Raw genomic sequence first — 18,910 nt, 5'->3', positions numbered from 1 at the left:
GCGTGTGCTACTCTGCTGGGCTAATTTCAGTATTTTTAGTAGAGATGGGGGTTTCACTATGTTGCCCAGGCTGGTCTCAAACTCCAGACCTGAAGTGATCCACCCACCTCAGTCTCCCAAAGTGCTGGATTACAGGCGTGAACCACTGTGCCTAGCCTCATTTGTAAATATACATTTTAATCTTGGTAAATATTCTAATGTGTAATGAAACTGCTTTTTTTTTTTCCTTGAGTAGGTTCTATTAAAATGCAAATTTCCTTCTGTAGCTCTTGAGGTTTGCCTCTTTCCCTCAGTCCCTCATGCCCACACCTTATTCCCAGTATTTAGATTCCTTGGCTAGATAAGGTGTAAGATTTTTTGCTTTTCACTATCTGGATTGAGGCTAAGTATGATGTTTACCCCCTCCTTTCTCTTGGTGTTGTGTGGAAAACAGAACCGGGCCTAGGCCATCAAAAGGCCTAGGGTCCTTTGATGGCATAGGGTCCTTTGACAGTAACAAGACAGATTTTTTTTCTTCTTTTAGTGAGGAGATTGGAGAGATTGGGTATGGCAAAGAGGAAGAAGGGAATTTCTTCTAGGCTTTATTGTATATTACTATGGCTGCATAGACATTGAAATGGGGGTCAAAGGGGCCAACCATGTGTTTGTCCATTGCCCCACCTTTCCTTGTGCCTTAGACTTAGCAATAGAAAGGGAAGGGGGAATGATATTCCCATGTGTATCTGGGTTACAAGAATTATTCATGTTTCCTAGATTTAGTTAGCGTTCATAATGAGAGAGTGACAACACTTGTGTTAGTGGAGGTGCTCTTGTAGGCAAGATGATGCTAAATGTAGATTAATCCTGAGCAATTTCCATTTGGCTTTGAAACATTTTTCTATGAATACATGTAAGCTGACATTTCACTTCAAACAAAAATACAAAAGTCATGTTTGTGATGACCTTATTCAACTATGAATCCTAGCCAAAGCATTTACTTACCGAGTTGGGTTCATCTATGACCAACATCAGGCACTGGCATAGGCACTGATGTTCCTCAGAGCTTCTTGCATGCCGGTGGTATACACAGAGTATACATGCAAAGGTAAGCAAACAAACAACAAAATAGGGCAGGTGCTAAGTATAATGGAAAGGCAGGGCAGTGGACCAATATTTAAATTCCTTTTGTGTTTTTTTGTTAACGTTGTCTTTAACCCTCACCATAACTCCGTGAAGACACTGATTAGTGAAATAGTTTACCAGGGTCATGTAGCTAAGAGGAAGTAGGCAGGGCTTTAACTTGTGTCTGCTGCCAAAAATCTATAGTTCCTGTGCTGGGAGCACCAGTCTCATCCTGTATATTCTTCTTTCCTTCAGCAGTGAGAACAATTATAGTCTATTGTGGTTTCACCTAATTAGGACTCAAATTTTCATCTGTAAAATGAGAGTAGTGTTTGTTTAGTTTTAAAATCCTGTGCTTCTGATTATCAAACCTGGAAAGGGGAATTTGTCATGGGATGAACATAGTAAAGGAAAAGTTAGGTTTTGTTTTGATTTGTTTTTGTGATTCAGATTTTCTAATGAGATTTAGAACATACTTGAAAAGGAAACTAATTCATAAAATTAAACATTTGATGGCAACAGTGCAGAAGGCTTTAAGTTCATCAGGGGGTAGACCTCACTGTATCAGGAATATGTGACAACACAGATATATCTATATTTTGGTATTTGAAAAGTTAGAACCTATTTAGTGTAGGATAGAAGCTTAGTGAGACAGTACAAACCCATTTCTAGCATAAAATGGATGAGTTAATGTTTTTAAATAAAAAGTAGTTGGTAGATTTTTTAAAAATTCTAAAATATTATTATAATTTTTAAATAATAGAGATGGAGTCTTGCTATGTTGCCCAGGCTAGTCTCGAACTCCTGGGCTCAAGTAGTCCTCCTGCCTTGTCCTCCCACCTCGTCCTCCCAAAGTGCTGGGATTATAGACATGAGGCACTGTGCCCGGCCGTTGGTGGGTTTTTGACCTTTAACTTTCCCTGTGTTGTCATTATAACAGCAAACATTTCAAAATAATTTGATCAGGAGGAGAAATAGCACCTGAGTTACCCACAGATTGAATGGTTATTAATTAACACAGATGTGTTACATTTACCTCTATAGAAAGATGCTTTTAATGATTATAGAAAAACCAGTAAGTTCAATATTAGAAATTTATGTTTTAACATTGTGACAGACATCAGAGCTGGCAGATGGGAGAATGTGCAGCTTGGATAACTTAAATGTTGTAAGCATGGAATGTGCCTATGTTAATGACTGAATCTTAAATTGGAAATGTTTTCATGTATAACTTTACTTAAAGTAATTACTTTTATATTTTTGAAAATCAAAACAGTCTCTTTGTAGCAATGCAGTTGTTTTAGTAGCATAGAGGAATAATCATGTGAGAGCAAGGGCAGTATCCCCATGTTTATTCTATCCTATAATGAACTGATAGAGTCAAATAGATAGCAGCTTCTGTTTTTTTTTTTTTTTTTTTTTTTTTTGAGATGGAATCTTGCTCTGTTGCCCAAACTGGAGTGTAGTGGTGTGATCTCAGCTCACTGCAACCTCTGTCTCCTGGGTTCAAGCGATTCTCCTGCCTCACTTAGCCTCCCAAGTAGCTGGGATTACAGGCATGAACCACACACCCGGCTAATTTTTGTAATTTTAGTAGAGACGGGTTTTCACCGTGTTGGCCAGGCTGGTCTCAAACTCCTGACCTCAAGTGGTTTGCCTGCATCAGCCTCCCAAAGTGCTGGGGTTACAGGTGTCAGCCACCATGCCCGGTCAGCTTCTGTTATTAATGTGCTGAATTTTCCTAGCTCCTCCCCAGCGATTTTTTTTCCCCTTCAAGAGATATTTCTTTTTAAAAGCAGATAAAATAACTGCAGAATCTTACAATCTTACCTGTCATTTACTTCTGTATAGCAAGAATCACATTTTAAAAGAATGTCACGAATTGTTACCATAAGTTAGCTAATATTTGTATAGTAACTCAGAGTACAAATCCTGACGCCTAGTGCTTTTTTTTTTGAGACAGAGCCTTGCTCTGTTCCCCAGGCTGCAGTTTAGTGGCATGATCTCGGCTCACTGCAACCTCTGCCCCCCAGGTTCAAGCGATTCTTGTGCCTCAGCCTCCCGAGTAGCTGGAATTATAGGCGTGCACGCCACCACACTCAGCTAATTTTTTGTATTTTTAGTAGAGACGGGGTTTCACTATGATGGCCAGGCTGGTCTCAAACTCCAGATCTCAAGTGATCCACCTGCCTTGGCCTCTTAAGTACTTGGATTACAGGCGTGAGCCACCACACCTGGCCCCAAGTGCTTTAAACAAATCTTATTTAAGTTTGATTTCCTAATGATAGTGTAAAATGACCTTGGAACACAAGATCCTTAATTGTGGTTTCTTGTTGGAAGACAAAGTTGGAAAGACAACCATTTCATTATTTTATTGAAGTTTATATAGTATTGACTTGTCATTGTTTGAATATATTGGAAATGAAAAATGACAGTGATCATAATTTATTTTCAATTTTAAGTGTAATATATGAAAATATTGCTGTCTCTGTTTATGATGAATACTAAATTTAAGCTAAGTTATAAGGTATGCTGTTTGGAAATATGGAAGATACAAGAATGAAGCCAGATAACAAGTTTATGCTTGTATTTCCTACTGATGAAGACTTTCAGACGAGTTATTTTCATGGGTAGGTGATGTCACTCTGCATGTATACACTTATACTTTTTTGCATGATTATACATGTAGGAGTGGTACAATTTTGACTTGACTATTGACCTGTTGCCTCAATTTGGGGATGGGGTGGAGAATATGAGGGCAAGATGCTCTGAATGGTATTAGTCATATAAATTTTAAAATAACTCACTAAAATAACTTACTACAAACACCTAAAAAAAAAAAGCCCTTAAAAAATAGAACATATGGTCAAATAGTCAATATTGTACTTGGCCCTCATATCTTCTGCACCCAAGTATTTGGACATCACACAGTATCTTGATTCCATAATAATCATTTTGAACTCTGACGAGAACGCCATAGAATATTGCAACTTTCTTTTCTTTTTTTTAGAAAAGAAAAACCTCAAACACGAATCAGTTTCTTGATATTTAAACTAAAATCAATTACCAACTGATACCAAGGCCACACTGTTGAATTTTTTGGTCATTGAACGTGATTTACCCCTTAAGGGGATCTGGAAATTATTTTTAAGTGGTCAACTAAAGTTGTCCTGATCGTCAGAATTTCATATTGTGACATGTCTGTTCTTTATACAGTGGCACCTAACAACTCATTTGCTTTTATGTTTGGTCATTTGGTATTTAAAAAATATTACTACATAAACTTGTGGTTTGGTAGTTTAGTTTTAAGGGGTCACTACCCAAAGTGTGTTTTTGTTCAGTGACAGTTGACACAATGGATATTTGTATTAAAATAGTAATACTTCATTGTGTTACATTTTTATGATTCATTGACATATATGCATTCCTTCATAGAGTTTCATAAAATAGGTGTGTTTAATATTCATTTGTTGGATGATATTTTAAAAACCTTAATGGAAATAAATAGTTTGCTTGCGCTTCATAAATAGCCTTTGGGGGAGAAAACAACATTCCTTTATTTCTGCTTTATATTAAAATAGGGGTAGTAGAGGAATTTCTTACTTGAAGGGAAACTTTATGTTTGCTTTTTGCTGTTAATGTTTTTCTTAAAAAAGGGGTAGAATTAGCATTTTAAAGCATGTATCTATTCTACAAGCATGAATTTTGACTTATTTTAGCATGAATTGCTGCAGTGTAATAAATTTACTTTGAAACTCAGCTGCCTTTTTCAGCCAGTTAGGGGGATTTGAGGGTGGAAGGGACCTCTTCCAGTAAGAACTTTAATATCTTCTTGTAAAATCACCCATAAGATTGCATATCATTTAGTTGTAGTATGAGCTGGTTGTCTTTCTTAGGGAAAAGGAAATAGAAATATCCCTCATAAGATATCCAAAGCAAAATCCTGAAAATGGATTTTGTTGTGTTGTCTTTTAATAGAACGTCATAAAGTATATAACATCCCTGTTATTATAAAAGGACTTTACTGGAAATAGATGCATTAGTCAAAGAGCTCTAGTGTTAACCTTATTTCTTTAGGACATAGCAAAATATATTTGATTTTCTTTTCTGAATCTACTAGAGACTTTTTATATTACCCAGTAAGAGAGAGAACTAGATTCATTCTTTTAAAAAATATAAATTGGGTTTTAGTAATTTGCATCAGTTTTTTCCTTTAAGAAATCAGTTCCACTTTCTCTGTGGAGTCATCCTTTTTTTCTTAATCTTGCTCTTTAAAAGTATGACAGGAATTCAGTGTAACATTGTTGAGTATAGTCTTGTCTTCTGTTCTTCATAGTAACACTCCTTTTCCTCCTTCCAAAATGTGTCCATCATCTTTGTAAGCTTGGATTATCTTTTTCACTTTCACATTTTGTACAAAATACTAGATCTATAAAGTGCAGCTTTTCTGATCAAATAGAATAATGAAGGCAACTGACATTAGAGGGCTCTTACTAGTTTCAGAAGTATTTTTCACCCCGCATGTTAGATACAAGTATACATTTTCTTTCCTCCCTAGATGGACCTCCAGTTGTAGCTCATTATGATATGTCTGACACCAACTCTGAGCCAGAAGTGGTAAATGTGGACAATTTATTGGCGGCTGCAGTAGTTCAAGAGCACAATAATTCTGTAGGCGGCCAGGACACAGGAGCTACCTGGAGGACCACCGGGCTTCTAGAGGAGCTGAATGCAGAGGCAGGTTGGTCTTCCCCATTCCCCTTCTCTAATGGTGTAATATGCATGTGTCCTGGCAGCTGTTTTCTTTGTAGTGGACCCTGATGAGGAGAACAGGTCATACCAGAGACATCTGGCACTGAATGATTGATTGTGACTATCCAGGCTGCCATTTATACCCGAAACAATTTGGATAGCTTGTCATTCATCTTTCCTACTCAGAAGGAATACAAATAAGAGCATTCAAGACATTAATTGTAGGTATTGGTAGGTTTCAGTAGGCATATTTCTTGGATTAAAAATGCCCAATATATGCAAAAATGACCCAGATATGCTCATATTCTTTGGCCAGTTCTTTCTCTCACTTTAATTCTGGGTAGTGACCTTGCAGCTTGGATAGGGAATCGTTGAATCTCTCTCCCTGTGGGGCTGGCTGTTCATACACAGCGCTGCCACTGTTTCTTGTGCTTCTTGCTGTGGAGTGAGCCTGTTAATTGCTCTTCAGTAAGTTCTCATTTGTCTTTTCTAACCCCTTTCTTTTAGTTTCTGTCTCTGTTAGCTCAGGAAAAAAAAATCTCTGTCCCTGTCTTACATTTTTTTAGTTTTGTGATTATTCTTTAAAGTGGTATTTATTCACTAAAAAATCCGCTGCTATTACCTTTGAAAAACTTTCACGATACCTCCAAGTCTCCTTCAGTATTTTCCTCAACACTTTCAGCATTCTAATTTAAACCTTTTTGTTGTTGTTGTTGTGAAAGTACTAGCACTGAACATTTAAGAAGAGAAGAAGGGGATTGAGAGACTGCTTATGTAGTGTATAATTTCTTTAGTGTTACTGAAAGATTATAGTTTTCTAGTTAATTTATAAATGCATTGGTTTTATGAGTTATCTAATAGTTTAATCACTACCTAAAGTTACTTTTATGAAAAATGAGTTTTATAAAAAATTGAGTTATAGTTTAGAACTTTTTATATTGAGACAGAACTCCACTGATTGTTGTTGTCTTTTTTTTTTTTTTTTTTTTTGAGATGGAGCCTTGCTCTGTCGCCCAGGCTGGAGTGCAGTGGCACGATCTCGGCTCACTGCAAACTCCGCCTCCCGGGTTCACGCCATTCTCCTGCCTCAGCCTCCCGAGTACCTGGGACTACAGGCGCCTGCCACCACGCCTGGCTAATTTTTTGTATTTTCGGTAGAGACGGGATTTCACCGTGTTAGCCAGGATGGTCTCCATCTCCTGACCTTGTGATCCGCCCGCCTTGGCCTCCCAAAGTGCTGGGATTACAGGCGTGAGCCACCACGCCCGGACTGTTGTTGTCTTAAATGATTCCTTTCATAATCTTCGATTGGAACTACAGAAAAATCACTTGTTTGTTGACCTGATTGATTTACTGTAGCTAATTTTGGAACAGAACCTGGATTTAGTTTTGATTTTTTTTTTTTTTTTTTTGACTGGTAACTGCCTGTTTGTCCTTGGACCAGTTGTTTCTCGTCTGGACTTCAGTTTTTATATATATAAATACTTGTTTTGCCCAACAAGTGTCTTTTAAGGATTTATTAATACATATTAATACAAATACTTTGCAAAGAAGTAATAATGCTTCTGGGCACAGTGGCTCACGCCTGTAATCCCAGCACTTTGGGAGGCTGAGGTAGGAGGATCACTTGAGGTCAGGAGTTCAAGACCAGCCTGACCAACATGGTGAAACTCCATCTCTACTAAAAATACAAAAATTAGCTGGTCGTGTTGGGTGTGGTGGCAGACGCAGTGGTGGGCGTGGTGGTGGGCGCCTGTAATCTCAGCTGTAGAGTTGCTTGAACCTGGGAGGCAGAGGTTGCAGTGAACTAAGATTGTGCCACTGCACTGCAGCCTGGGTGACAAAACTAGACTGGGTCTCAAAAAAAAAAAGGAAGTAATAATGCTTTATATCAGTAGAAAGTAGTTTGGCCACATTTTGTACAGTGTGTGTTTCTAAATTACTTTATTTATTTATTTATTTGAGATGGCGTTTTGCTCTTGTTGCCCAAGCCAGAGTGCAATGGTGCGATCCTGGCTCACTGCAACCTCGGCCTCCTGGGTTCAAGTGATTCTCTGGCCTCCGACTCCCGAGTAGCTGGGATCACAGGCGCGCACCACTGCGCCCGGCTAATTTTTTGTAGAAATGATGTTTCACCACGTTAGCCAGGCTGCTCTCGAACTCCTGACCTCAGATCATCTGCCCACCTTGGCCTCCCAAAGTGCTGGGATTACAGGTGTGAGCCATCACACCCAAGACTGGGTGCAAATTACAAGACTGTAATTTGTATATTAGATGGTTTATCTTTGTTTTTCATCCTTTGACAATTAAGTCATCCATTCCACTTCAGTTTTATTTCCCTGTTTTCTTAGTCTTGCTATTAAATACAGACCATTTTATAGTAAAGTTTTGGATTAAAAAATGAATGATTACCAACGTTTTGCTCTTCATATGCAGAATTCTTAATATTAGGTTGAACCATATGGAATTGTTAATATTTGATTTTTTGACCTGCCACAAATCCAGCCATTTCATATGACTTAACTGAATAGTGCAAAGTTCGAGGTTTTAAAATATCATTAAAGTTTAGCTTTTGGGATAGCATTCACATTTTCAGATTCAAGTAATTGTTAACCTGATTATTTAAAAAGCACTCTTAGGAAACTCCTACCATTCTTTTTAAGAAAGAAAGCATGGTAAAAGTATGTGAGGAGGAAAACAACTGTGGCTTCAGATGTTTTCCTTCCGTTTGCCCTTCCCATGCCAAAACTATCCTAAATTTGATATTTAATGTATGGTATTCCTATGTATTTCTTTATATATTTGTACTATATTTGTTATGTATCTAAATAAGCATGTTTTTAAAACTAATTGGTATCACATTGAAGGTAATCATTTGAAATGTGCTTTTTTAGTTAAACATTTTATGAGTTTTGTTGTTGTTATGTATGGCTCTAGTTCATTCATTTTCCACTGCTATTTAGTATTCCACTATATGAATATGTCACAATTTACCCATTCTCTTGTTGGACATTTTGGATGCTATCTTAAGTGATACTGCTCTAAACATTTCTTTATGTGTTTTTTGGTAGAGCATTTGTGCATATTGGACTATAAATTTTGTGTAGGTTTCTGTATATCATAGGATGCAGTCACCACTGCTCGGCAGATCCCCATGACATTTTGTTATGAAGCTTATTGGCTCTTTCAAAGGCATTTTTTTTTCTCAAGTCAGACAATACTGGTATGTGGGTAATAAATAAAAATAATACTATAGTCTTGATGTGATTATCATAGTGGAACCCATCTTGTGAAGATACCTGAATGTGCTTATGGTGTCTCAATAAAATATTAATAGAATTTATGCTTAGGAGCCAGTTAATAGTTTTGAGACTTGGACTGTTAGTCAGATGGTCATTCTTATGGTGTGAGTGTAAGTTAAAATTTTAATAGTTAATTTGGGATCTCTCTTTCCCCTTTACAACAAAATAAAAGCCTAGTTATTGAACAGAGTATTCAGGGGTTCACTTTAATCAACAGCAGCATCTCAACGCAGGTCCACAGCCTCATGGATCGCATCGGTACGCACTAAAGATAGAGTAGTTTGCCTACTTTCAAGCAATTAGATGATTATCTTGCATCCAAAATATATATTTAGTTTTAGTTTTAACCTAGGCAAAATACTTGAATCACATGCAGGCGTTAAAAAGTAGGTTGAAATTAGAGAAGCTGCTGATCAACAAAAGACCTAAATTTTTAATTTCAGCTCCTGCCATGTGTTTGCTTTTTTTAAATTGATGATGGAATTGAACACTGTAGTGGGTGGTTTTGAACCAGTAGCCACTTAGAAACCACATGCCCTCAGGTAAATTATATAAAGCCCCAGTTTTCCCTATGTACAAAACTGGGACACAGCCAGTTATAGTATCTACTCCAAAAGGTTATTGTTACCACTAAGTGAAATACAATGTGTTTACTATGGAGGACAGCACATAGTAGGCCCTCAGAAATGCTAACCAGCATTATGTTAATATGCTGAAGTAGACTGAATAAGGAAGTGATTAATGTATCAATCACTGAATTTCTAATTACTCTCTTGTGTTGCAGCGAGTTGCTCTTGCGATAAGTACTTCTTAAATTTTGCCAGAGCGTAGAAATTACTCAGTGTGCTTATAAATATTCACACTCCTAGGTTTCTCCCGGATGATTCTGTCAATAAATCTGAAATGGTTTCTGGGAATCTCTTTTTAATAATAACCTCAGGTAACTCTTGTATCCAGCACGTTTAGAAAACTGTATTAATGTATCTGAAAATGGCTTCATTTTTGTTGCTAGTAAGGGCTCACTGCAAATATAAATGTAGCTGGGGCAAAAAGAAGCAGAAGCCTTGGTGAGGAAGGCTTATAAATGTGGTAAACTGAACTTATTTAGGATTTTTTCCCTGGGAAGTTAAAACTTTAAATACCTTATCTTTTCCATCAGCCTTCTTGTCAAGAAGGTAGGCTCTGAGCATTTTCCCCATCTTTACAATAGGGATGGTAATCTTGATTTGTCCCTAACATGGTGGCAGTACAGAGAAATGAATCCTGGGTTTCCTGTTCCTAGTGTAGGGTTTTTAATAATCAGACCAGAATGGCCATGTTTCTGAATCAGTATTGTGAAGGAGATGAAGTATGGTCATGTTCTTCACGTTTATCTGCATCAAATTGATGGTAAGATTTTATATATACATATATATATTTTTTTTTTTTGAGGGAGTCTCCAGTCACCCAGGCTGGAGTACAGTGGCACATTCTGGGCTCACTGCAACCTCTGCCTCCTGGATTCAAGTAATTCTCCTGCCTCAGCCTCCCAAGTAGCTGGAATTACAGGTGTGTGCCACCGCGCCCGGCTAATTTTTGTATTTTTAGTAGAGACAGGGTTTTACCGTGTTGGCCAGACTGGTCCCGAACTCCTGACCTCCAGTGATCCGCCTGTCTTGGCCTCCCAAAGTGCTAAGATTACAGGCATGAGCCACCATGCCCAGCCAGATTTTAGATTTTTGACCTCTTCCTTCACTTTTTTTTTTTGTGGGGGGACAGATTCTAACTCTGTTGCTCAGGCTGGATGCCGTGGCAATCTCGGCTCATTGCAGCCTACGCCTCCTTGTTCAAGTGATTCTCCTGCCTCACCCTATCCAGTAGCTGGGATTACAGATACCCTTCACCACGCCCAGTTAATTTTTTTGTATTTTTAGTAGAGACCGGGTTTCACCATGATGGCCAGGCTGGTCTCGCCCTCCTGATCTCAAGTGATCCACCCGCCTCTGCATCTCAAAGTACTGGAATTTCAGGTGTGAGTTACTGTGCCTGGCCCTCTTCCTTCACTTTTTAAGGTTGTCTTTAACATTCTCTTTAAAGAGCTAAAAGTAGGCCGGGCACTGTGGCTCATGCCTATAATCCTGGCATTTTGGGAGGCTGAGGCGGGTAGATCACAAGGTCAGGAGTTGGAGACCAGCCTGTCCAATATGGTGAAACCCTGTCTGTACTAAAAAAAAAAAATACAAAAATTAGCTGGGCATGGTGGTGTGGGTTCCTGTAATCCTAGCTACTCGGGAGGCCGAGGCAGGAGAATTGCTTGATCCCGGCAGGTGGAGGTTGCAGTGAGCCGAGATTGCGCCACTGCGCTCCAGCCTGGGTGACAGAATGAGACTCTGTCTCAATTAAAAAAAAAAAAAAAAAAAAAAAACCTAAAACTAGTAATTTGCTTGTTTTTAAAGCTAGATGAGTAGTGACTTAAGATGTTATTATTATTTTTTTTAAATGCCTAGTATGCGACTGTCATACAGTGTGTAATATTACTTTCTCTTCAGTTTGCTGCAAAGCTCAGGCCTAGTTCTGACCCAGTGGATTTACAGTTTAAAAAGTAGCTGGATTATTTCCTTTAAAGACAGAAAGAAACTGTTTTCCATGATAATTTAGTTACTACTTTTTCTATGCTTCTTTTTCTTACCCTATCTTGGTAACTACCTTATCCTGGTAACTTTTTCTTACTCCATCTTGTTGAAAAGGTCTGCAGTGGGAGGACAAAATTCAGAATTTTCTCATATAGTGAAAGAAGTTATCTTTCCAAAGACCTACACAGAGACAGCCAGCTGTCACAATAGCTAAATATAAGTGCTCTGCTTTATTTTCAGTTTAATATATGGTAATTGTGGTATTTACATTTTTCTCTACAGGGCTTGTTCTTGTCTTAGAACTGGAAAAGATTACTACCACTGACAGTATTTGAAGAACCTCATAGCATCTTTGGCTCACTTTTGTGTATGCTTTAGGCACTGTTCTGCCATTGGAATCCTGTGAGGTCCTCCTTGGGGGGTGGGGCGGGGTGGGGAGGGGCAGAACAGAAAAGGCCCAAAGGCCAGAGAATGTCAGGTTCTGTACTGGAGCTCCCAAAGGGAATGTGTGGCATGCTGAAGAGGGTTACAGTGACAGAAAAGGACTAATGGTCCTGGCTCTGAAATAGAAGAAGGAAGAGGCAGAGGCATCCCAGAATGCCTTTGGTGTCCCCATCTCATTGTCCTAGCTGATTTGTTTTCTCCGTGGCACAATTTATCTAAGGCTCTGACAGGAAATTTGGCAAATGTCTCACACTATTAGTCTAGGAGTTCTTAACATTTACCAGGCAGTCTATATTTAGCACCCCCATCACTTTCTCATGCCTCTTATTTTATCTTGTACTAGTATTTTGACCAAGCAATACAGATAAGAGCAGACCCCCGGCCAGAGTCTATAAGAGCAGACCCTAAGCCAGGCGTGGAGGCTCACGCCTGTAATCCCAACACTTTAGGAGGCCAAGGCGGGTGGATTACCTGAGGTCAGAAGTTCGAGACCAGCCTTACCAACATGGCCAAAACCCATCTGTACTAAAATACAAAATTAGCCTGGTGTGGTGGTGCATGCCTGTAATCCCAACTACTCAGGAGGCTGAGGTGGGAGAATCGCTTGAACCTGGGAGGTGGAGGTTGCAGTGAGCTGAGATCGCGTTGTTGCACTCCAGCCTGGGCAACAAGATCAAAACTCCATCTCAAAAAAAAAAAAAAAAAAGCAGACCCCAATTTTAAGTGACCAGTTTTAGCATATTGTTTGGGTTTTATAACCATGTTAAATACCAGCAGGTTTGGATTGCAATTTTTACGGCAGAAATTGCACTGCCAGAATTGTTTGGATTATCTAACAGTGTGGAAGGAATATTACTAGTTTTTAGATCCATAATGAATGAATAAAGTTAGAAGAATCTGAAATGTTGGTGATGGTACCTTGTTTTGTTTTTTTAAGACAGTACAAAATTAACAAAAGTAACATAGTAACTTTTCATTTCATAAAAAATAAAGTGATGAAGTATTTCTAGATAAATAAAGTATTTCTAGCTCTGGAGTAAGGCTATTGGAGGTGGTAAGGTGAGGTTGGCAGGGTCCTAGTCAGTGAAGAGTGGTTATTCAGAAATATTGATGATGGATGTTTCACAAAACATTCCTACTAGAGACGGTAGAATTATAAATTAGAACTCTGGTTATGGGAACTGGGCAAAGAGATACCAAGAATTAACTAATTATGTCATATTCTTGTTGTATTTTCTTAATTACCGTTGTTTAAAAGCATTGAGTGATCAAGGAAGAAGAGTTTGGTTATGGTGACCCTGCCTGTCCACAATCTGCCTTTTTAATTTGGTTTAATTCATTTCATTTATTTATTTTTAGGATCCCAACAGGCTGAACCCCTTACTGTGAGTCTTATCACAAGTGGCTTTTAGTACCTCTTGGAGCTCAGCCCATTGCTTGCTTGCTTATTGATTGATTAAGACGGCTTCTCGCTCGGTCATCCAGGCTGGAGTGCAGTGGTATAATTCAGCTCACTGCAATCTCTGCCTCTTGGGTTCAAGCAATTCTTCTGCCTCAGCTTTCTGAGTAGCTGGGACTACAGGGGCATACCACCATACCTGCCTGATTTTTGTATTTTTAATAGAGACAGTTTTGCTATGTTGGCCAGGCTTGGTCTCAAACACCTGACCTCAAGTGATCTGCCTGCCTCGGCCTCCCAAAGTGCTGGGATTACAGGTGTGAGCCATGTAGCCCAGCCCAGCTTCTTTCTTCTTTTTTTTTTTTTTTTTTTTTTTTTGAGTCGGAGTCTCGCTCTGTGGCCCAGGCTGGAGTGCAGTGGCCGGATCTCAGCTCACTGCAAGCTCCGCCTCCCGGGTTCATGCCATTCTCCTGCCTCAGCCTCCCGAGTAGCTGGGACTACAGGCGCCCACCACCTCGCCCGGCTATTTTTTTGTATTTTTTTTTTAGTAGAGACGGGGTTTCACCGTGTTAGCCAGGATGGTCTCGATCTCCTGACCTCGTGATCCACCCGTCTCGGCCTCCCAAAGTGCTGGGATTACAGGCTTGAGCCACCGCGCCCGGCCAAGCTTCTTACTTCTTAGTGAGTAGGCACAGACAGTTTTGAGGTGGTTTTTTCACATAAATAATTAGTATTCATGATAGCAGGACTTGTAAGTAGAGAGAGACTAAGACACGTGCCAGGACTGTTTCATGAATGAGTAACTGTCCTGGAGTCAGTACATGGCAGTGAAATGGTAACCTCCTGGAAGGCACTGCCTGCTGGTGTTGGTACAAGAGGATGGAGATGAGTAATTTATAAGTGGTCTGCATCCCAGCATTGGGGGTTAAGAGCAGCTTCCTCTTCAGAAGACTTCAGGGGAGACAACGTCTTCAGGAAGGTCAGTCAGGTTTCCACAAGGAGGTGGAGAGAAAGTTCAGTGTATTTTACCATGAAGTTGGCATTCCAGAAAGCAGTGGTAAAGTTGTAGGAGGGTGAGCAGTGGGTGACTGGAGCAAAGGAAAACAACAGAGTTTGGGATAAGATGGCAAAAAATGGATGATCCCTGGTGCTTGTATTTTGTGGGTAGCTAAGAGGGAGAAAGTATAGTGTTTTACTTCTTGTAATCGCTGGTTTTCCTTCTACCCCTCGTTACTTCTTTTTCCTTTTCTACTCTGTAGGCTTTTCTACACTCTTTTTTTTTTGGAGACAGAGTCTTGCTCTGTCGCTGGGCTGGAGTGCAGTGGCGCGATCTTGGCTCATTACTGAAACCTCCGCTTTCTGGATTCAAGCAATTCTCCTGCCTCAGCCTCCTGAGTAGCTGGGACTACAGACGCACACCACTACACCCAGCTAATTTTTGTATTTTTAGTAGAGATGGGGTTTTACCATGTTGGCTAGGATGGTCTCCATCTCTTGACCTCGTGATCTGCCTGCCTTGGCCTCCCAAAGTGGTGGGATTACAGGTGTGAGCCACTGCACCTGGCCTCTGTTCTCTTATGTAGCTACTTCTACCACACTACTTTTCTACGTCGTTGGACCAATCACCCATCCCTTTATCAGTCCTCTCCCAGCTTCATGTCCTTCCCTATCACGCCTATATAGGCCCAGCTGTCCTTTGCCAAATGTCACTTGGCAGTCTGATCACTGGATGCACACTTTGAGCCTTTATCTACCTGCTAAGCATAGCTGGAGAAAATCACTTTGTTACAGAGTTAAAGCTTGCCTTAATTTCCTAGTCTGTGGCCTCATTCAGGCTCTCAGTGCTTCCCATAAATCCCGCCTTTTCCTTACGCAGGATTCTTTCTTCATAGTGGCTACTTGGCTTTTCTGCATCTGCCCACACCTACACTCTGCAGATGGCCTTGCCACATTCTTCAAAATCCAGATTACCTCAGCTTTCTGCTGTCAAACCTATTCTCTGCCCTTTTGGAATATGAACAGGTCTCTCTCATTGTTAAAAACTACACATACATACATACGTACATACATACATGCATACACCCCTCCCTCAAGCCCATATTCCTTACTCAGTATCATCCTATCTCCTTTTCTTCTATAGCCAAACTTCTTAAATTGTGTTTACTCTTCCTTCCCTTTCATTATTTTTCAGATTGCTTTGCTATATTGGCTTTCTCCCAGGCTGGAGTGCAGTGATGCAATCATGGCACACTGCAGCCTTAACCCCCTGGGCTCAAGCAATCCTGTCGCAGTTTCCCGAGTTGCTGAGTCTATAGTTACATACCACCAAGCCTAATTCCCCGCCCCACCGCCCCACCCTGTCTCTTAATTATTTATGTTCATCAATACTTGGGTTGTGTTCTATAGACCACTTTTACTTTTCTGGATGATCTGTATTCTCTCACTTATTGCAGAGGATTTAACAAGTCTGTATTTCCTCTTTAGATCTCTGACCTGAGCTTTAGAACAGTACCGATTGTACCATTGACTGTCATCTACTGACTTTATGATAGTTTCACTCATTTTTGAAACATTCCTGGCACCTGTCTTAGTCTGTCTCTGCTTGCAAGTCCTGCTATTATGAACACTCATTATTTATGTGAAAACTTAAGTTATGTGAACTGCTTATTGTATATATTAAAGGCACATTATCATCATGCCCTAAGCAACCACCCTCAGCTTTTATTAGTGCACTGAATGGCCCTGTAACTCTATCCCTTTACCTAAGTCGGAAACCTAAGCATCATTTTTGACTTTCTGTGTTTTTTCATTTGCCTAATTCCCAACGTCACTAACTCCATTCGTACACACACACGGAGTATTTTCCGTTGTTTTTTTTCCTAGTTCAGTCGCAGTCATTTCTCACCCAGGAAGCTGCAGCAGTCTAACTGATTTTGTTGCCTCCAGTATTTCCTGTCCTGCTTGCTATCAGTTTCATTTCTATACTCTGAAAAGAAATTCTTTAAAATGCAAAACCAGATGACGTCACTCCTCTGCTTAAATCGTTAAGTGGCTTCCTACTTCTCGAAGTTAAATCCAGACAGCTTATCATGATCTGACCTGCTGACTTTGGTAGCCTTGTTTCTTATTACTCTTTTGACTGTTACCCCAAAATCTCACCAAACTTTTATACCTTAAAGGACAACAGAATGTTCCGTATGCCACTTCCCCTCACCTGTGCCTACTCTTCCTTTAGAACTCAGCTACCCTGATTGCCCTCAAGTCTGGTGAATGTTCCCTATCAGAGCAGTTTTCAAGCAATGGTGCAATAGACTGCTTTTTATTATCTCGGCATATATTGCAGGTTCATTGAGGGTAGAGACTATGCCTGCCTTGTTCCCCATAGTATTTCTAGCACTTAGCACAGTGCATAGCATGTCACAAGTATTTATTGCAGGTACAAACAAATAAACAGTAAAGACTGTTTGAATTATTGAGTCTGTGATTTTGTATTCTTCCCTAGCAGTACAGTTGGAACAGTGTGCATGAGGATAGCCATGACTAAAACATTGAAGTAGAAATTGGATGAAGACTTGGCCACAACAAGGTATTAGGGATCAGAACAAGAATCTAGGTTTACCAAAGCAAGGCTTAACCAATTCTATTTAAGCAGCCTCCCTAGATTTAATAAAACAGGGTTTTATCTGGTGAATGCCACCTTTTGTGTACTTACAGGGTCCAGATATGTGCCCACTGCCAGTGCCACATGATCTGGATTACAAACCCATGCAGACTGTGATATATAATCTCAATCACTTGTTTAGCTAGGAGCCATTCTAAGCATTAAAAATTTTTCACATATATGCATCCTTTTCAGTCGAAGGATAAAAGATAAAAATAGTACTAAAGAATTATGAAAAAGACCCACAATCATATTCAAACTTGATTATTTTTCACAGCTTTACCCAGAATCTACATATTTTTATAGTGTTATATGTAATACTTTATATGTTAGTATACATTTTTCCAAGTTGCTACATAGCACTGTAATGAATATCTTTGGATATAACATTTTGCTTATTTAAAGGCTAAAGAGTAAATTATTAGGGATGGGTTTACAGGGTCAGAAGGTATAAAAATTGTAAGCCTTGCTTTGTGACTGTCTGTAGCTTTCCAAAAGGTTTACACTCAAGGGTGACAGGAGTATGAAAATTCAAGATTTGGCCAGGTGCAGTGGCTCACACTTGTAATCCCTGCACTTTGGGGAGGCCAAGGTGGGCGGATCACCTGAGGCCAGGAGTTTGAGACCAGCCTGACCAACATGGCGAAACCCCATCTCTACTAACATTACAAAAAATTAGCTGGATGTGGTAGCGGGCGCTTGTAATCCCAGCTACTTGGGAGGCTGAGGCAGGAGAATTGCTTGAACCCGGGAGGCAGAGGTTGCAGTGAGCCGAGATTGCACCATTGTACTCTAGCCTGGGTAACAGAGCGAGACTCCATCTCAAAAAAAAAAAAAAAAAAAGTACAAGATTTCTCAATAACCTTGAAGCATTGGGTTGAGTGAAGGGAGAAGAGAGTTGTATGTAAAATTTTCTGTGCTTTCCTTTTTTTTTTTTTTAAGACGGAATCTCCCTCTGTTGCCTGGCTGGAGTGCAGTGGCGCGATCTCGGCTCACTGAAACCTCCGCTTCCTGGGTTCAAGCAATTCTCTATCCTCAGCCTCCTGAGTAGCTGGGACTACAGGCACGCGCCACCATGCCCAGCTAATTTTTGTATTTTTAGTAGAGACAGGGATTCAACCATGTTGGCCAGGATGGTCTCGATCTCTTGACCTTGTGATCTGCCCGCCTTGGCCTCCCAAAGTGCTGGGATTACAGGCGTGAGCCAAAATTTTATTTTCTTTACATTGGTTTAGTTTAGGTTAGGTGTCATGTAGTTTTTTTTTTTTTTAAATATGGGAAATAATTTTGTATCAGATCATAATATATTTAAATAAAAATACCCTTTAGAGAGTAAATGGGAATTTGTACTCATTGCAACTCTGTTTATTCTGTGTTAACTCCTAGGTATTCTAAAATTCACCCTTTTAAATCAGAACATTTAAGAGCTGGTACACATAGGCCGATTTATTTTAGCTGTTGCTAGAATTGTTTTTAGAGCCACGTACTTTGATGCCATGCCATTAGCCATTATTGAGAGTTCTGTGAAGCTCGTGTTTTCTGTGATGTTGAAGAATGTGTTTTATTGCATCATATAATACATGCTTTGGGAAGACTCTACGAAGAAGTCCTTACATGCCCCAGTGCCACAAACTGTTAT

General features: G+C 39.7%; 1 protein-coding gene across 4 annotated transcripts in view; it reads left to right on the top strand.

Moving 5' to 3' along the window:
- Positions 1–18,910, top strand: part of ARK2N (arkadia (RNF111) N-terminal like PKA signaling regulator 2N) — a 98,612-nt gene that overhangs the window by 65,759 nt on the left and 13,943 nt on the right. For 2 of the 4 annotated variants that reach the window (XM_015121867.3, XM_001084520.5), the window contains exon 3: positions 5,660–5,842. The exons of the other annotated variants lie outside the window; for them this stretch is intronic. In XM_015121867.3, coding sequence (XP_014977353.1) covers positions 5,660–5,842 — 183 coding nt within the window. The remainder of the gene's footprint in view (positions 1–5,659; positions 5,843–18,910) is intronic. 4 annotated transcript variants of the gene reach the window in all.

This window comes from Macaca mulatta, chromosome 18 (assembly GCF_049350105.2).
Source record: "Macaca mulatta isolate MMU2019108-1 chromosome 18, T2T-MMU8v2.0, whole genome shotgun sequence".
In the NCBI taxonomy this organism is placed as follows: Eukaryota; Metazoa; Chordata; class Mammalia; order Primates; family Cercopithecidae; genus Macaca; species Macaca mulatta.
This window is presented reverse-complemented; position numbering and strand designations above follow the sequence as displayed.